Genomic DNA, 17604 nt, shown 5'->3' with positions numbered 1-17604 from the left:
CAGTCCCGGCTCGGCCCCCGGGCCCTCGAGGCCCGGCCCTCCGCCCAGAGTTGAGTCGCTCTCTCCGGGGCTCCCCACCCCGTGCCACTCACGCCGCGCCCAACGCCAAGTTTCCGGGAGCGCCCCGGCCCGGCGCGGACCCAGCGCCGCCCCGCCCACTCCGCTCACCTGCTGAAGACGAGGCAACCCAGGTGGTTGATCTCTTGGTCGGAGCGGTGACGGCTGTAGTCCTCCCACAGGTCCTTGAAGGCCGTGACCGCCAGGATGAAGAGCACGGGCGCCAGTGCCAGGCCGGGCTGAAAGGCGTTCACCGCCGGCACGAAGTTGAGCAGCGCGATGAAGACGAAGTACACGTTGGCCAGGCGATGGAACTGCTCGAACAGGTTCTTGGGCAGGAAGGACAGCAGAGTGTACTTGGTGGTCTTGAGCCGGTTGTCGGCCAGGTGCTGGGCGCCCCCGCACCGCCGCCGCCGCCGCGCGCCCTTGGCCGCGCTCGCCAAAGGGTCTTCGGCGCCCGGGGGCGGCAGCAGATTGGAGCGCACCGTGCGCGTCCTGACCTCCCGGCGCCGCCGCCGCCGCCGCCGCCGTCCCGGGGTCCCGGGCTCCTCAGCCGCCGCCAGCTCCCACTCCATGGCCGCGTATCGCCGCGCCCGGCTCCTCCGCCGCTCGCGCCCGCCCGCGCCAGCCTCCTAGGTGATCATCGCCGGCGGCCCGGCGCGGCGGCGCGGGTTCCCCGCCTGCGGGACGCACAGAGACGCGGTTAGCTGCCGCCCCGCCCACCCCAGCCCAGCCAGCCCGCCCGCCGTCGGGGCCGGGCGCCGCACAGAGACCCCTTGTCCTCGCACCCTCCCGGGCCTTTCCGCCCTGGCGGCTCCCGGCCCCGCCCCGCGCCGCGCCCAGAGTGGGACACCGCGGAGAGCGGGAAACAAAAAGCCGAGCTGGAAACTTTAGAGAGGCTTAGTTTCGTTTCCCAGAAGCATCAGTTCGGTCCGCCACCGGAGGAGAGAGGAGGCGGCAGAGTGTGGGAGGAAAGGACCGCAGCCCCCCTAGGCTGGCGGGCTCTTCCCGAGTCCGTGCAGGAGGCTGGGAGCCTCCTGGAGTAAACTAGAATCAAAGTTCAAATGAATCAGGGCATACCAAACCAATGCTCCGATTTTTATGTCTTATTTACCAAGGACATCTGCTCCTGGGACCCCAAGAGGATTCTTCGTTGTCTCTACACTTCCTTACCCTACTCTTTCAGATTCACTTCTTGGGTGAACTAGACTTTGAACTTTTAAGATCATCACTGCCTTTCCTTACTTCCCTAAATAGGATTCTTTTTTCTTTTTTTCCCCTTAATTGAAGGGAGAAATATTTCGCTAAGCAAAGGCAGGCTTTGGTTTGCTTTATTTCTATCTCTTTTCCTCTCTGGTAAACCCTGAGGGCCAAAATACACCTTGTATGCTCTGGTTCTGAAGTGGCCTCTATGACCCAGACGGTGACGGGGCATTGAAGATGGTTGTTGGAAGGGGAAGGGGGGGGCAGGAGGGTGTGGCAGAAGTGTCTGTTGGTGCAAAAGACTCCCCTCAGTATTCATAGGGAATCAGAGAGAGCAGTGTGTGAAGGGTGGGCAGAGGCTGGGCATGGCAGAAGGTATGGGGAGTCCCAAGTGGGGACAGTAAGACTCGCCCCCAGATGTACTACAGCCAGCGGTGACAGTTTGGCCACTTTAGAAGTACAGATGCGAGAAGCAGGGATTTCTTGCCCAGGAGACCATGGCTGGGAATTTGGGTGAGAGGAGCACTTTTGGGTGCTGCCTATCTGGATTTGGGGAGCTGTTGGCCTCCTCCTCCTCCTTCAGGCCAGCCCCTCATTTCTCTTACTGCATTGGGACACTATCATCTCCCAAGGGACCACCTCAGCAGCCTCTGCTGGCCTGAGTTCCTCCCTCGTGTGCCCGCTGACAAGTCACTTCCCTGGCTTTGCTCAAATCACTTACCTCTTCCCCATGACGCTTTCTCAGGATGGTCCTCACCTCCCGTACCCTGGCTTACACCCCATCCAGCCAGGACAGGGACTCCATCTCTACAGGGAACCTTGCCATGGACCACAATATTTACTAGAATCCAGCTTGAGGAGGGTAGACTGACAGGTACTAAGAAAATGATCCATGTCATTGATCAAGCCTCTTTCCTTCCACCATTCCTGGGGGTACCATATTGATGTATGGTACATCATCATACATCAAAGGCCCAAATCAGAGCAAATTTTGACTGAAGTGCCTGTATTTTCAGGGAAAGAAATCAGATCTCACAGTGGACCAGTGGCATCCCAAATTGAGTGTTAACAGCCCATGAAGGACCACAATTTCCCTGGTGTCCAGGGACTAACTCATGGATCCACATTTTCCTCCAACCCCCAACCCAGCGAGGTCCCCAGGGCCTGCTGGTTCCCTCCATTTCCCATCCCTACAGTATCCCCAGGGTTGCCCCAGGGCCTCTGGGTGGGTCTCCCTGCCTTCCAGTCTCCCAGCTACAGCCAGTCCCCAGGTGGCCAAAGCGGTTACTTGACTTCCTTGACTACTTCAATTCATTTTCTTACCCGGGAGCTTACAGGAGTCCCCTGCTGCTTACAAAGTCAAAGGCTGGCTCCTCAGGCAGAGGTCCCTTGAGACTCTCAGGGAACAGGCACCAACTTGCTAATTTAACTCTGCCCCGCCCTCCTCCCCACCAGCCCCAAGGGAGAGGTCTCCTTACCCTTCTCAGAACAGGCCTTGTTCTTTCCCATCTGTGTTCCGCTCTAAGGTTCCAAGGTTCTGTGAGTCACACTGCTCCCTAAGCCTGGAATCTCTCCCCACCTGCTCTTCACCAATCCAAATTAAGTATTTCCACTAAGGCCTAGTTCATCTGCCCTTGAAGGTTTCCACACTGCATGATCCATGAACCTCATGGAATTACTTGTATTCTGACATATGTGTAGTGGTATGTAAGCCTCTCTTAGACTGTTCTGCAGGGGTTTGGGGTTTGGATGTCTTCTGTCAGCCAAACTCTCAGACTCAGCTTCCTGGGCCAGGACCAGGCTTGGATGGACTCCCAGGCTGGCCCTCTGGACCCCTGAGTTCTAAGGAGGCCCTGCTGCTGACCCCCGGGCAAATATCTTTCATTGTCCTCACTCAGCAAATACTTATTCATCACCTGCATGTGCCTGGCGTCATTCATAGGCACTGGGGCCACAGGGGAGAAGAGGCAGTGTGATATTGTGATCTATAATAAGAAATATATATTTGGTCTTTGTCTCCATTTCTGGTTTCTGGCACAGAGCTCCTAATCCCTTGGAATTTCCTAAGTGATAAGAGCTATAAAGGTGCCTTGATATTCATAACAAACCCCTTTCAACCACACCTGGGTATATGTTAATGAAGTGACTTTTAGAAAGCCCCTAAGGATAGAGGCAGATTGACAGGGAACCATCTAAGTGATTAGAAGTTTGGAATTTTCCACCCTCTGACCTCTGGGGAGGGGAGGGAGCATGGGGGTTGAATCAATTACCATTAATCAAAGGTTTTAATCACTTTTATGTAATGAAGCCTCCATAAAAACCCAAAGGACTGTGTTTGGAGAACTTCTAGGGTGGTGATCATGTGGAGATCCCGGGAGTGTCGAGGGCTCACAAAGGGCATGGATACTCTGTGCTTTCCCCGCACCTTGCCCTGTGCACCTCTTCCATCTGCCTGTTCCTGAGTTATATCCTATTATGATAAACTAGTAATCTAGTAAGTAAAATGTTTTCCTGAGTTCTGTGAACCACTCTAGCAAATCAGTCAAACTCAAGGAAGGGGGGTCTCTGGGAACCTCCAATCTATAGCCAGAATCTATAGTTGATCTATTGTCAGAAGCACAACTGACAAACCTGAACTTGTGATTGTCTCCTGAAGTGGGAGCAGTCTTGTGAGACTGAGCCCTTACCCTGTGGGATCAGACGCTCTCGTCAGGTAGATGGTGTCATAATTGAGATGAACTGTAGGACACCAGCTGGTGAATTCACACACACACACATATTGGAATCGGTGTCCCATAACAAAGGCAGCCACTAAACAGGACACTCTGGGAACACCACTAAGTCCCTGCTCTCTGGAACACTGTGTTCTCCTGTGGGAATACCAACAAGGCGGGCACAGGAAATGGAGGGGCACGGGCAACCCGGCGGGGAGGGGTGTGCTTGGCTTACTGTAGCTAGGGCTGTTGGAGTGGGCCTCTCCTAGGCAGCCCTGAGCAGAGGCTAATGGAACAAGCTACACAGATGTCTGGGAGAAGAAACGCCAAGTGCAGGAGAGGGTGGGGTTCCGGGCCCAGAAGATGGGCTAGGTGACTAGGGTCCCAGGGTGGGCTCTTGGAGGGCCTGGAGGATCACGGTGATCATTTTGGCTTTTAGCTGAGTGAGAAGGGAGGCTAGGAAGGGTTTGGGTGGAGGACTCATGTGACTGGACTCAGGTTTTCAAAGATCATCGGCTGGGGCTTCCCTGGTGGTGCAGTGGTTAAGAATCCATCTGCCTGGGCTTCCCTGGTGACGCAGTGGTTGAGAATCTGCCTGTCGATGCAGGGGACACGGGTTCGTGCCCCGGTCCGGGAGAATCCCACATGCCGCAGAGCGGCTGGGCCCGTGAGCCATGGCCGCAGAGCCTGCGCGTCCGGAGCCTGTGCTCCACAACGGGAGAGGCCACAGCAGTGGGAAGCCTGTGTACTGCAAAAAAAAAAAAAAAAAAAAAAAAATCCATCTGCCAATGCAGGGGACAGGGGTTCCATCCCCGGTCTGGGAAGATCCCACACGCCACGGAGCAACTAAGCCCGTGCGCCGCAACTACTGAGCCTGTGCTCTAGAGCCTGCGAACCACAACTACTGAGCCCACGCGCCACGACTACTGAAGCCCATACTCTCTAGAGCCCCTGCTCCGCAATAAGAGAAGCCACCGCAATAAGAAGCCCACACACTGCAACGAAGAGTAGCCCCTGCTCACCGCAAGTGGATGGAGAAAGCCCACGCGCAGCAACAAAGACCCAACACGGCCAAAAATAATAAATAAATAAAAATAAAATAAATTTATATAAAAAGAAACAGATCATCGGCTGTTGTGTGAATAGAATGCAGAGGAGTGAGAGCAGCAGAGAGAGGCCGTCAGAAGCCATTGCAGTGACTCTGGACAGGGGATGGTGGCTTAGGCGGGGGTGGCCATGGTGGAGGCTGGGAAGCGGCTACTCAAGCAAGCAGAATCTGCTGGTGGCCTGGGCGTGGTGTCTGAAAGAAAGAAGGGAGTTGAGGATGTCTAGCTAAAATCTTGAGTTGCTGAGGCAGGAAGACAGTGTGGGGAGTTGGGGGGAGGGTGCTGCAGGTGGGCACTGGGCCCAAGAGCCGAGATGCAGGAGGCAGGGGTGCACAGGTGCACACATCCCAGCTCAGCAGGGAGGCCCAGCCAGAGATGTCAGTCTGGGGTCAAAGAGCAGGATGTGGGTGGAGGACAGCATGGCTGGGAGTGGGATTGGGGCACAGAGGCCAGCGTGCAGGGCTTCACCTGCCTTTGGAAGGGACAGGCCTCTCTAGATTCATTCCAAGGGCAACAGGAAGCCACGGACTGCCCCAAGCAAAGGCATGAGATGAAAGAATCTGATTTTCCCTTTTAAAAGATGGAAGATGGACTTGGAGCCCAGTGGGAGCAAGCAAGGCAGTGGATTAAATAGGAGGTGGCTTAGACCCAGGCAATGGATAGACAGTAGAAAAATTGGAAGTATGTCTTCCAGGTACAATATGTCCCTTACATACTGACCTTCAGGTGCAAACTTTCAAAGGTGCGAACGTGTGTTTACGTGTCCAATCATGTAAGTTAGTTCATGTTTCTGGCGTACATTGTTTTTTCCACCACTTTATGCTGGAGGTAGAGAAATATTACTTGGAGAAGGATGTCCCATTCAACATTCTTTTGCTGCTTGACAACGCTCTGGGCCACCCCCCATTCATGGACGACTTTCATCCCAATGTCAAAGTAGTGCATCTGTCATCAAATACTGCATCGCTGATCCAACCTATGCACCAGAGACTTACAGCAACTTTCAAGAAATATTATTTATGTCACACTTTTCATCAGGCAGTAAAGGTGAGTGACGAATCAGGAACAACCTTGTGACAATTTTGGAAGGACTATACTATCTATAAGGCCATAAAAACATTGACTTTGCTTGGCATGAGGTTATGGCCGTCACCATGAATGGGGTTTGGAAGAACTTTGCCTGCAATTTGTTCATGATTTTCATGGATTTGGGAAAGTGGATGAGGAGTCCAAAGAGGTCTTCATCAACTTAGTGACCCTCAGCGAGAAGCTGGAGCTAGGTCTGCAAGAGGACGACTTCATTGAACTCCTTGCTGTGCAACATGAGGAGCTTACTAATGAAGACCTGATGGAATTGGGGGCCCAGAGAAAGGGCACAGAGAAACAAGAGAAAGAAGAAGTAACTGAAGAACCGAAGAGATTCATGACACAGGAAATGGCAAGGGGATTTTCCTTATTTGAGGAGGCACTGCTAGTTTTTGAGGCACAGGACCCGAATGTAGAACAGTACACGAAGGTTGCAGCAGCTGTTCAGAATGCCATCCAGTGCTACCATGTAATCTATGATGAGAAAAAAAGAGCTACTACCCAGACATCACTTTTTCAAGAGGGTAGATAGAATTGAATACAGCAAGCAACCAGAACCTGTGCCATCAGCACCAGGTGTGAGTGAAATTGCAGCTTGCCCTCCGTCTCCTGTTGCTGACGATCCTTCAGCTCTACCATCTCCCACCTCCTCTCCCTCCTCCAGTAAGTAACTCTTCTTGCCTGTTCACTTGATGCTAGCCCCTGTATGCCAGCTGTTATACTGCACTACTGTACTTTTCAAGGTACTATACTGTAAGATTAAAAATGTTTTCTTTATTTTTTGTGTTTGTTTGTTTTTTATGTATTATTTGTGTGAAAAGTATTATAAACCTATTACAGTACAGTACTATATAGCCGATTGTGTTAGCTGGGTACCTAGGCTAACTTTGTTGGACTTAACAAACAAATTGGACTTACGAACATGCTCTTGGAATGGAACACGTTTGTTTGTAGGGGACTTGCTGTAGAGTTAATTGATTGGCCAACAGGTTGGATGTTTGAATGAGGAAATGAGGTGAATCAACAGTAACACTTAAGAGTTTAGTTAATAACTTGGGGATGAAGGGGAGCAGAGTATTCCACCCTAAAATATGCCACTTTGGCACACTGATTATTTTGAATTAAAGTTACTTGAGAAACAGCCAGTGCAAGAAGGACACTTTGACCCTCCTTTGTCCCCCTGAAATAGGAAATAAATATCCCATGTGAGGATACCCTCCCTGTAACAGGAGGGTAGAAAGCATACTTATCACCAGAAATAGGGAATTTAGGGGAGTTCCCTAGTGGTCTAGTGGTTAGGATTCCGGGCTTTCACAGCCATGGCTTGGGTTCAATCCACAGTTGGGGAACTGAGATCCTACAAGCCGCGCAGTGCTGCCAAAAGAAAGAAAGAAAGAAAGAAAGAAGGAATTTTAGGACTGAGAAGGCTATATACACAAACCTTTTTACTTCTTCATCGTTTACTCCCTGAGCCCAAACCCCTTTGTCTCATCAATTCTTCACAAATGCATTGTTTCTTTGCCTAAAAGCTGCCTGCTTTGGTCGCTTCTTTGAGTCTCTTTTTTTATGTACAAAAATTACATGTGTTTTTCTCCTATTAATTTATCTTATGTCAGTTTAACTATTAGACCAGCCACAGAACCTAGGAGGAAAGAAGGAAAAGTTTTTCCACCCTTAAAGGGAAGAACAAGTTTGGGGAAGAAAACACAAAGGTAGCATACCCCATGCTAAGTGTGAGGTGCCTGTTGGACCTCAAACAGATGCCAAGTAGGCAGTGAGATAGTGAGGTCTCAACATCACAGGAGAGGCCAGCACCAGAGATACAGATCTGGGCAACATCAAAAGAGACCTGTAATTTAGAGCTGTGTGATGAGAAGCTGGCACCTACAGACAGAACGTAAATAGAGTGTATAGAAGAGACCCTGGTGTGATGTTCTCACTGAACAACGTAGAGAATTGGACGAGGCAGTCCTGAAAACTGTGTCCAGCTTTCATGTACCGAGAATCAGCCCCTTTGATGGTGTGATGCTTGCTTAATTAATACTTCTGGACTAAGTGACAATCACATTCTCAACGTTTTAAACTAACAACATTTGTTTAATATTTACTCTGTGACTGCCCCTAATTTTTAAAAAAAAGGCATAAGAGAGTTTGAAATGTGAAGTGTATAAAAGCAGGCACAGATGCTGGCCATTTATTAACAAGGCACAGATGCTGGCATTAATAATGTGATTTTAAATAAATGTTAATTAATTAACATTTATTTAAAAATTATCAAAGTATAGAGCTGTGGAATATTAGGTTAGATTAATTGGTTAATGATCCATGATAATGTCCCAAATCCCAGAAATGCCAAATTCACCGAGACTCAAGTAAACATTTCTATTTTAGAATGCTTGCCTGTGCACAATTTGTTCTCCTTTTCTCCAAACTAAACTTCTTGTGAAAGACAGATGACACATTTTTTTTATAACTGTGTAGTTGTGCTGGGAAACTGGGGAAAGTATCTTCAGAAGATAGAAAGGGATGCCTGGAGATATAAAGCAGGTGAAAGTGGGTTGGTGAAGAAGTCTAATGAATACAAGGGAATGCATTATATAGTCAAGTAGGCAAGGAAGGTTTTTAAAAAGTGTTTTCCAAATATTCCCCCTGGAAAGGTCCCAAATCTGAAGAGAAGGTCTGGGAGCACGAGCCGTGCTGGGGCATCTGGGGAGGAAAGGAGGTCCATCATTCCTGCATTGCAAGGACCAGGGTGCTGCTCTAGACCCCAGGCCCGTTATTTCTACTAGTTGCCCTCACTGCCTGATGCACATGAGGGACCCCTGCTGAGCTTCAAAATCACACCAACACCCAAGTCTCGCTCCAGACCAGTTATATGTGGGTGATTCTACATGCAGGTGGGTTTAGACTCTGGTCTACATCTGCAGTTGTTAAGTATGAACTTATTAAACAGTCAAGAGTCACCGGATCCTTGAGCAGAACTAGTAACATGAGAGAAAGAAAACAACTCCACACAAGTTTGTCCTCTCTGAGAGAATACAGAGCCAACACAGAACACAGAATAACATTAAAAATCATTATTATCCTTAAAAAAGATCCCAAAGTCCAGCCCATGTATAGAATTGCCATGAGAAAGAAGCAAATGAGAAACAATAAATTAAAAATAGTAAAAGCTTTGGAGCAAAGGCAGGGCTGGTTACATAGTTTTTAAAAACATAATACACAATGTGAATGTACTTGCTGTCACTGAACTGTACACCATAAATGGCTAAGATGGCAAATGTTATATTTATGTATATTTTATCATAATTAAAAAAAAATAATAGAGGGGAAAAATTAGTAATCTGGATGGTAAACTGAGGAAATCTTTTAGAATGCAGGGCATAAAGATGAAGAAATGAAAACAGCAGAGAAGAGGCTAGGAATGTGGAGGATGGATCCAGAAAATTCCCTCCCAGATGCCTGTGCTAATGGTTGACAAGGTAAATTGGACCAACACTTCAGAGGACATCTAGAAAAAATGGACAAAACATTAATAGAACATCTGTTTGGAAGCATCAGAGAGTGAACAAAAAGCAAAGGTAATGAGGCCAGGACCCAGAAGGAGGAAGACATCAGAGAGCAGAGTCCAGCGTCTGGGACAGGACTCTGCAGGCCCCTCTCCCTAGCAGCCTGTCTTGTCCCCTCCCTGCTGTGACTCACGCCTGATGTGCTGTTTGTGGGCGCTCTTCTGCAGCTCAAGACCTGAGCTCCACCAGGCCGGGCTTGGGGGCTGCTTGGTCACTGCTGCCATGCGTCCTGGTGCCAGGAGAGTGCCTCACAGGGCTGCCTCTGGAACATACTCAGCAGATAAACATTTACCTTCCTCACGTGATGGAAAAACTGCAAAACTCTTCCACGGGAGGCAGATTTTGAATACAGATTTCTATATTAGTCAAATTGATATTCAACTGTCCTGGCAATTAAATGCATTGCCAGACATTCAAAAATTCAGAGAGGCAGCCATTCATGCTTGTTTTCTGAACAAAAAAAAAATGTAGCTTACTATTTGTGGTAATATATCTATAAAATGAACATAATCTGCCTTTATATATTAGTGTTATTTTTCTACTTTCTACAATTAGAAAATATAAACCAGAATAAGTGACTCGGGAATAAGAAAACTTTTATTTTTATGGAAGTATAGTTGATTTACAATGTTGTATTAGTTTCAGATTATTTTCCCTTATTGGTTATTACAAAATGTTGTGTATGGTTCCCTGTATACAGTAGATCCTTGTTGGTTACCTATTTTATATATAGTAGTGTGCATATGTTAATCCCAGATTCCTAATTTATCCCTCCCCCCTTCCACTTTGGTAACCATGAGTTTGTTTTTTATGTCTGTGAGTTTTGTAAATAAGTTCATCTGTATCATTTTTCTTCGTTCCACACATATAATATTTGTCTTTCTTTGTCTGGCTTATTTCACTTAGTATGATAGTCTCTAGTTTCATCCTTGTTGCTGCAAATGGCATTATTTCATTCTTTTTATGGCTGAGTAGTATTCCATTGTGTGTATATATATATATATATATACACATACACACACCATATCTTGTTTATCCATTCATCTGTCTATGGACATTTAGGTTGTTTCCATGTCTTGACTATTGTAAATAGTGCTGCTATGAACATTGGGATGCATGTATCTTTTCAAATTAGAGTTTTCTCCGAATATATGCCCAGAAGTGGGATTCCTGGATCATATGGTAACTCTTATTTTTAGTTTTTTAAGGAACCTCCATACTGCTCTCCATAGTGGCTGCACCAATTTACATTCCCACCAACAGTGTAAGAGGGTTCCTTTTTTTAAAATTTTATTTATTTATTTTTGGCTGTGTTGGGTCTTTGTTGCTGCATGCAGGCTTTCTCCAGTTACGCCGAGCAGGGGGTACTCTTCGTTGCAGTGTGCAGGCTTCTCATTGCAGTGGCTTCTCTTGCTGTGGAGCACGGGCTCTAGGTGTGTGGGCTTCAGTAGTTGTGGCTCGCAGGCTCAGTAGTTGTGGCTCATGGACTCTAGAGTGCAGGCTTAGTAGTCATGGCACATGGGCTTAGTTGCTCCAGGGCATGTGGGATTTTCCCGGACCAGGGCTCGAACCCATGTCCCCTGCATTGGCAGGCGAATTCTTAACCACTGAGCCACCAGGGAAGCCCAGAGGGTTCCTTTTCTCCACACTCTACAACACTTATTATTTGTAGATTTTTTAATGATGGCATTCTGACTGGTGTGAGGGGATACCTCATTGTAGTTTTGATTGACATTTCTCTAATAGCTAGCAATGTTGAGCATCTTCTCATGTGTCTGTTGGCCATCCGTATGTCTTCTTTGGAGAAATGTCTTTCTAGATCTTCTGCCTAATTTTTTTTTTTTTTTTTTGTGGTACGTGGGCCTCTCACTGTTGTGGCCTCTCCCGTTGCGGAGCACAGGCTCCAGACGTGCAGACTCAGCGGCCATGGCTCACGGGCCTAGCCGCTCCGTGGCATGTAGGATCTTCCCGGACCGGGGCACGAACCCGTGTCCCCTGCATCGGCAGGTGGACTCTCAACCACTGCACCAACAGGGAAGCCCTGCCTAATTTTTTATTGGGTTCTTTTATTTGTTTTTTGATATTGAGCTGTATGAGCTGTTTGTATATTTTGGAAATTAATCTCTTGTCGGTTGCATGGTTTGCTAAGAAAACATTTTGAATAGATTAACCAGCCCCAGAAGATCTTGAAAGTGTCCTCAGAAATCCATCCTCCAAAAGCACCCAATGGAGAACATTTGACAAATTCTGCTGTAACTTCAAATAGTTTAGTTTTAAATTGTATTCAAAATATAGTATAGAAAGATATTGAGACCCTCTCAATTTGTTCTACAAGGCTAGCAAAACCCCCATTAAAATCAGAACGTGTAATTGTGAAGGAACCGTTTATAGTTTATTTATAGTTTATTACCCTATAGTAATATGTATAGGTATAAATATTGGAAAAGAAAAAGGCACAGTTTATCACTCTTTGCAACATCATGGCTTGTATCCAAGAAAGTGGTTAGTAATATCACCAATGGCAAGATAAAGACATACAATCAGTAGGTTTCTCATATACAACCAAAAGCCAATTGGAAAATGTAATGAATCAACCAACGGGCCTCATTTTTAGAATAAATATAAAATACCTAATGAAAAGCAATTAAAAATCTGTTTGGACTGTTTGCAAATAAGCATAACAACCCCCGACAATAGCAGCAGTAACGTTTAACATTTGGGGAGCAGGTAATACCTGATCGATGTGTGCTGATCACTTTATAGCCTTTATCTCCATCATCCTGCCCTGAGGCAGAAGGATTTTTATCCCAATATTAGAGATGAGGAAAATGTGAACACGTGGCTGGTGAACATGACATTTTACTGAGGTGATAAAGGAAGATCTAAATAAAGATAGAAGTATGCCGTGTCCCTGGGTGCACCTCTCAGATTAACCTGTTGATTTTGTGCATTTTCCAAACTAATTGCAACTGGATTTTTTTTTCAACTTGACAAATTGAATATAAGTAACTGAAGAATAAATGGAGATAAATATGAAAAAAATTTTGGAGATAAGAGATTAATAACATACTGCATTGACAAAAATTAAGAAGCCAAACAATACTTAAGGCTTTTGAGAATGTGGACTAGATGGAACTTTTTTTTTTTTACTCAGTAATTTTTAAAATTTAAGTATAGTTAATTTACAATGTTGTGTTAGTTTCAAGTGTACAGCAAAGTGATTCAGTTATATATATGTATATACATATTCTTTTTCAGATTTTTTTCCATTTATAGTTATTACGAGATATTGAATATAGTTCTCTGTGCTATACAGTAGGTCCTTGTTTTTTATCCATTTTATAGGTAATAGTTTGCATCTGCTAATACCAAACTTCTAATTTATCTCCCCTCCTCTCCAACTATTCTCTTTAGTAACCATAAGTTTGTTTCCTCTGTGAGTCTATTTCTGTTTTGTAAATAAGTTCATTTGTATCTTCTTTTAGATACCACATATAAGTGGTATCATATGGTATTTGTCTTTCTCTGTCTGACTTACTTTACTTAGTATTATAATCTCTAGGTCCATCCATGTTGCTGTAAATGGCATTATTTCATTCCTTTTTATGACTAATATTCCATTGTATATATGACCACATCTCCTTTATCCATTCATCTGTCAATGGACATTTAGGTTGCTTCCATGTACTGGCTATTGTAAATAGTGCTGCAATGAACATTGGGGTGCATGTATCTTTTTGAATTATGGTTTTCTCTGGGTATATGCCCAGGAGTGGGGTTGCTGGATCATATGGTATTTCTATTTTTAGTTTTTTAAGGAACCTCCACACTGTTCTCCATAGTGGCTGCACCAATTTACATTCCCACCAACAGTGTAGGAGAGTTCCCTTTTCTCCACACCCTCTCTAGAAGAAACTTTTAAACTTCACCAGTGGAAGTATGAATTGGTATACCCACTTCAGTTAGTGTTTTGGTGTTTCATCTGAAAGTTGAACATTCAAAGTCCTTAAATCTTAGCACCCCCATCTCTAAGAATCAGCCCAAAGAAACATTGCCCGTGAACACTTCCACTGTAAATGGTGTGTTTGTTCACAATTGGAGCGACTTGTTCCGCCACTGCCTGTGGACAGTAATACAGTCACAAAGTAAAAAATGTGTGGGGCTATGAAAATGAATAAACTGCAGGTACATGCAACAAAGTGGAGAAATCTTGGAAGCCTAATGTTCAGTGAAATAGTAAGTCCTAGAAGATTACATACAGAACAACACAGTTCTTACACAGCACAAATATGAGTAATACTGAGCTAAATATTATTCAGCACATTTTGTATGTGATAAACCAATTTCTTAGAAAACGAAACTAGTGCTTACCATGCAATTCAGCAATTGCCCTCTTAGGCATTTATCCCCAATAAATTAAAACTTACATTCACACAAAACCTGTACACAAATGTTCACAGCAACAACTTTATCCATAAAATCTAGAAACTAGAAACAAACCAAATGCCTGTAACAGGTAAACGGATAAACAAATGATGGTACATCCATTTCATGGAATTAACCACTGAGCAAAAAAATAAATGAGCTATTGATGCACACAACAGCTTGGATGGATCTCAAGAGAATTATGCTTAGTGAAAAAAAGGGCCAACCTCAAAAGGTTACATACTGGAGTTTGGACCTTTTGAGTAGGATCTCCCTGTTCTCCTTGCTGAGCCTTGCAATAAACCTTTCTCTGCTAAACAAACAAACAAAAACCCAAACAAACAACAACAACAAAAAGGGTTACATACTGTGTGATTCCATTCCATTTTTGAGATGATGAAATACTAGAGATGGAGAGTCAGTGTGGTTGCCAGTGGTTTGGGAGGGAGAAAAGAAGGGAAGTGGCTGTGGCTATAAAAGGGTATCCCTAGGGGTCCTTGTGATGGACCTGTTCTGCATCTTGACAGTAGCAGTGATAAGATGAATCTACACATGAAACAGAATTGCATAGAACTAAACACATGCACATACATACACACATGAGTGCACGTAAAACATGAGTGCATGGTGAAATTTGAATAAAGTTAATAAATTTTATTCATGTTAATTTTCTGGTTGTGATATTGTACCATAATTATACAAGATGTTAACACTGAAGAACATTCAGTGAAGGGTGTAGTGGAGCTCCGTGTATTATTTCTTACAATTGCATATGAATCTACAATTATCTCAAAATAAAACTTTTTGAAAATGCAGACATTAAAAAAAAAACAGGGTGAAATGATAAATATCAAAGGGAGTCAGGGGGCTGTGATGAGGACAGGACACACTAGTAGATGTAAGTTATTAGGAGTGGACTGTTTCCTGTGCTGTATCCAGGGGCCCCAGTGAGCCCCAACTCCTGGTGTTCGAGGATACTGAGGACATGACAATGTGTTATTCTAGGCTTGGTCAGAAGATATTGCCGTTTCTGCCTCCATTCTCTTGGATCACTTGTTCTGGAGGAAGCCAGCTGCTAAGCTGGAGGGCACTCACACCGCCCAATGGGAGATCCACACAGTGAGGAGCTGAGGTCTCCAGGGTCATGAAAGACCCCATACCAGAACCACCAGCTAACCTCTCCTGAATTCCTGATCCACAGAAACTGGGATATAATAAATGATGGCTGTTGTTTTAAGCCACTAAGTTTTGGGGTAATTTGTTTCACAGTAATAGATAACTACTATTTAAGTATATCATTATACTTTGTAACAAACATATCTAACATAGAGTTTATATATCAAATGATATATTTAAAAGGTGGGACACACACACACAAACACTGTAAATTGAAATGTAAAAAAAGGGATATATCATACTTTACATCAATTAAAGCTATAATTTCTGGTTTTCATGAATTAATGTATAACTGGTATAAAAATAGAGCCCAGTAAAAAATTTCTGTATTTATGGAAATTTAGTCTATGATATATGAAGAGTTTTAAATCAATTGAGGAAAGGAAGAACTATTCAATATATTATATTGGAAAATTTGACTAGGGAAAAAAGTCTAATCTCACAGCATAAATTAAAATAAATTCTAGTTGGATTAACTATTTAAACTTTATAAAGGAAAAATATCATAGAAATATATACTATCTTTAAGATGTTGGAGTGGAAAGAACTTCCTAAACAACAAAACCCAGAAGCCATAAAGAACAAGATCAACTATATAAGTGAATACTTCTGTACTATAAAAGCCTAACATATAACATATAAAAGGTAAATAACATTTCAAGAGAGAAAAGGTATGTCCATACTATGCATACTAGGTAGCCATTTTAAAAAAATGAGGTAGAATTGAATGCGCTGGTGAAGGATATCTATACATTAATGCGTGAAAGAGGGAAGTTGGAAAAGAATATGTGTAGTAATGATATGTGTTATATCTCATTTATTGTATGTGAACAAAGCGTAGAGCAATATATCCCTGTATGAGTTTGCTGGGGCTGCTGTAAAAAAGTATCCCAAACTGGGGTACAGAGATGTATTATCTTACAGTCTGGCAGAAATGTATTATCTCACATAATGAGATATGTATTATCTCACAGTCTGGAGCCTGAAAGCCCATCATCAAGAGGTCAGCAGGGTTGGCTCCATCTGAGGGGCATGAGGGAGAATCTAGTCCTGGCTTCTCTCCCAGCTGCTGCTGGTTTGCTGGCCATCTTTGGCATTTCTTGGCTTGTAGATCTCTGCCTTCATCTTTACATGGTGTTCCCCTTGTGTGCACGTTTGTCTCCAAACTTCCCCTTTTTATAAAGACACCAGTCATATTGGATTTGGGCCACCCTCTCCAGTATGACCTCATCTTAATTAATTACACTGCAATGACTCTATTTCCAAATAATATTCTTAATTTGTTAATATTTTTTAAAACGCAAATGATTGTTTAAGCAAACATTATACCAATTTATTGTGAGCTTTATAACAACTGAATTTAAAATATATGACAAAAATAGCACAAAAAGGAGAAGTTAAATGGAATTACATTATCACTACAACCTCCAGGTATTAAAAGAGTAATGAAGAAACATTGCAAATAACTTTATGCCAATATAGTCAACAGATTAGATGAAGTGAATAACTTCAAGAGGAATAGGAAATCTGAATATCTCTATGTCAATATTTTTCTTTTACTTTTCTTGAATAAATCCTGTTTATTTAGAAAACTAATAACCTAGCATATCACCTGACAAACAATAGCTTTTGCTTTCTGCTGAGTGGAACATCATTGTAATTAGGGTGGTGACACTTAACCTTTTTTCAGGCACAAAAGGGCTGATACCACTTTTCATAGACACATTTTCTCAAATCAGAAAGAAAGATTGAACTCCTTTAATAGCCCAGCAGCATTGCCATTATCCTCACCATTTCCTTGTGCTTTGTTTGTTTTTTGTGTTTTTTTTTAAATTTAATTTTTTTAATTTTTTTATACAGCAGGTCCTTATTACTCATAAATTTTATACACATCAGTGTATACATGTCAATCCCAATCACCCAATTCAATACACCACCCACCCCACATGCCCCCTGCCACTTCCCCTCTTGGTGTCCATAAGTTTGTTCTCTACATCTGTCTCAATTTCTGCCCTTCAAACCAGTTCATCTGTATATTTTTCTAGGCTCCACATATATGTGTTAATATACGATATTTGTTTTTCTCTTTCTGACTTACTTCACTCTGTATGACAGTCTCTACACCCATCCACATCTCAACAAATGACCTAATTTCATTCCTTTTTATGGCTGAGTAATATTCCATTGTATATATGTACCACTTCTTCTTTACCCATTCGTCTGTTGATGGGCATTTAGGTTGCTTCCATGACCTGGCTATTGTAAATA

At 43.9% G+C, this 17604-nt stretch overlaps 1 protein-coding gene across 1 annotated transcript in view; it reads right to left on the bottom strand.

Annotated features, from left to right (window-relative positions):
• ATP10A (ATPase phospholipid transporting 10A (putative)) overlaps nt 1-632 on the bottom strand; it is a 174647-nt gene extending 174015 nt beyond the window's left edge. Inside the window, exon 1 of the mRNA XM_089906914.1 lies at nt 169-632. Coding sequence (XP_089763040.1) covers nt 169-632 — 464 coding nt within the window. The remainder of the gene's footprint in view (nt 1-168) is intronic.
• Nucleotides 633-17604: the final 16972 nt, after the last annotated feature.

Source organism: Delphinapterus leucas, chromosome 2 (assembly GCF_059928025.1).
Source record: "Delphinapterus leucas isolate spDelLeu-1000000601 "Yukka" chromosome 2, BTC_Dleu_Yukka2, whole genome shotgun sequence".
NCBI classification, from domain to species: domain Eukaryota; kingdom Metazoa; phylum Chordata; class Mammalia; order Artiodactyla; family Monodontidae; genus Delphinapterus; species Delphinapterus leucas.
The sequence above is the reverse complement of the archived record's forward strand: the minus strand, read 5'-3'. Positions and strand labels throughout refer to the sequence as shown.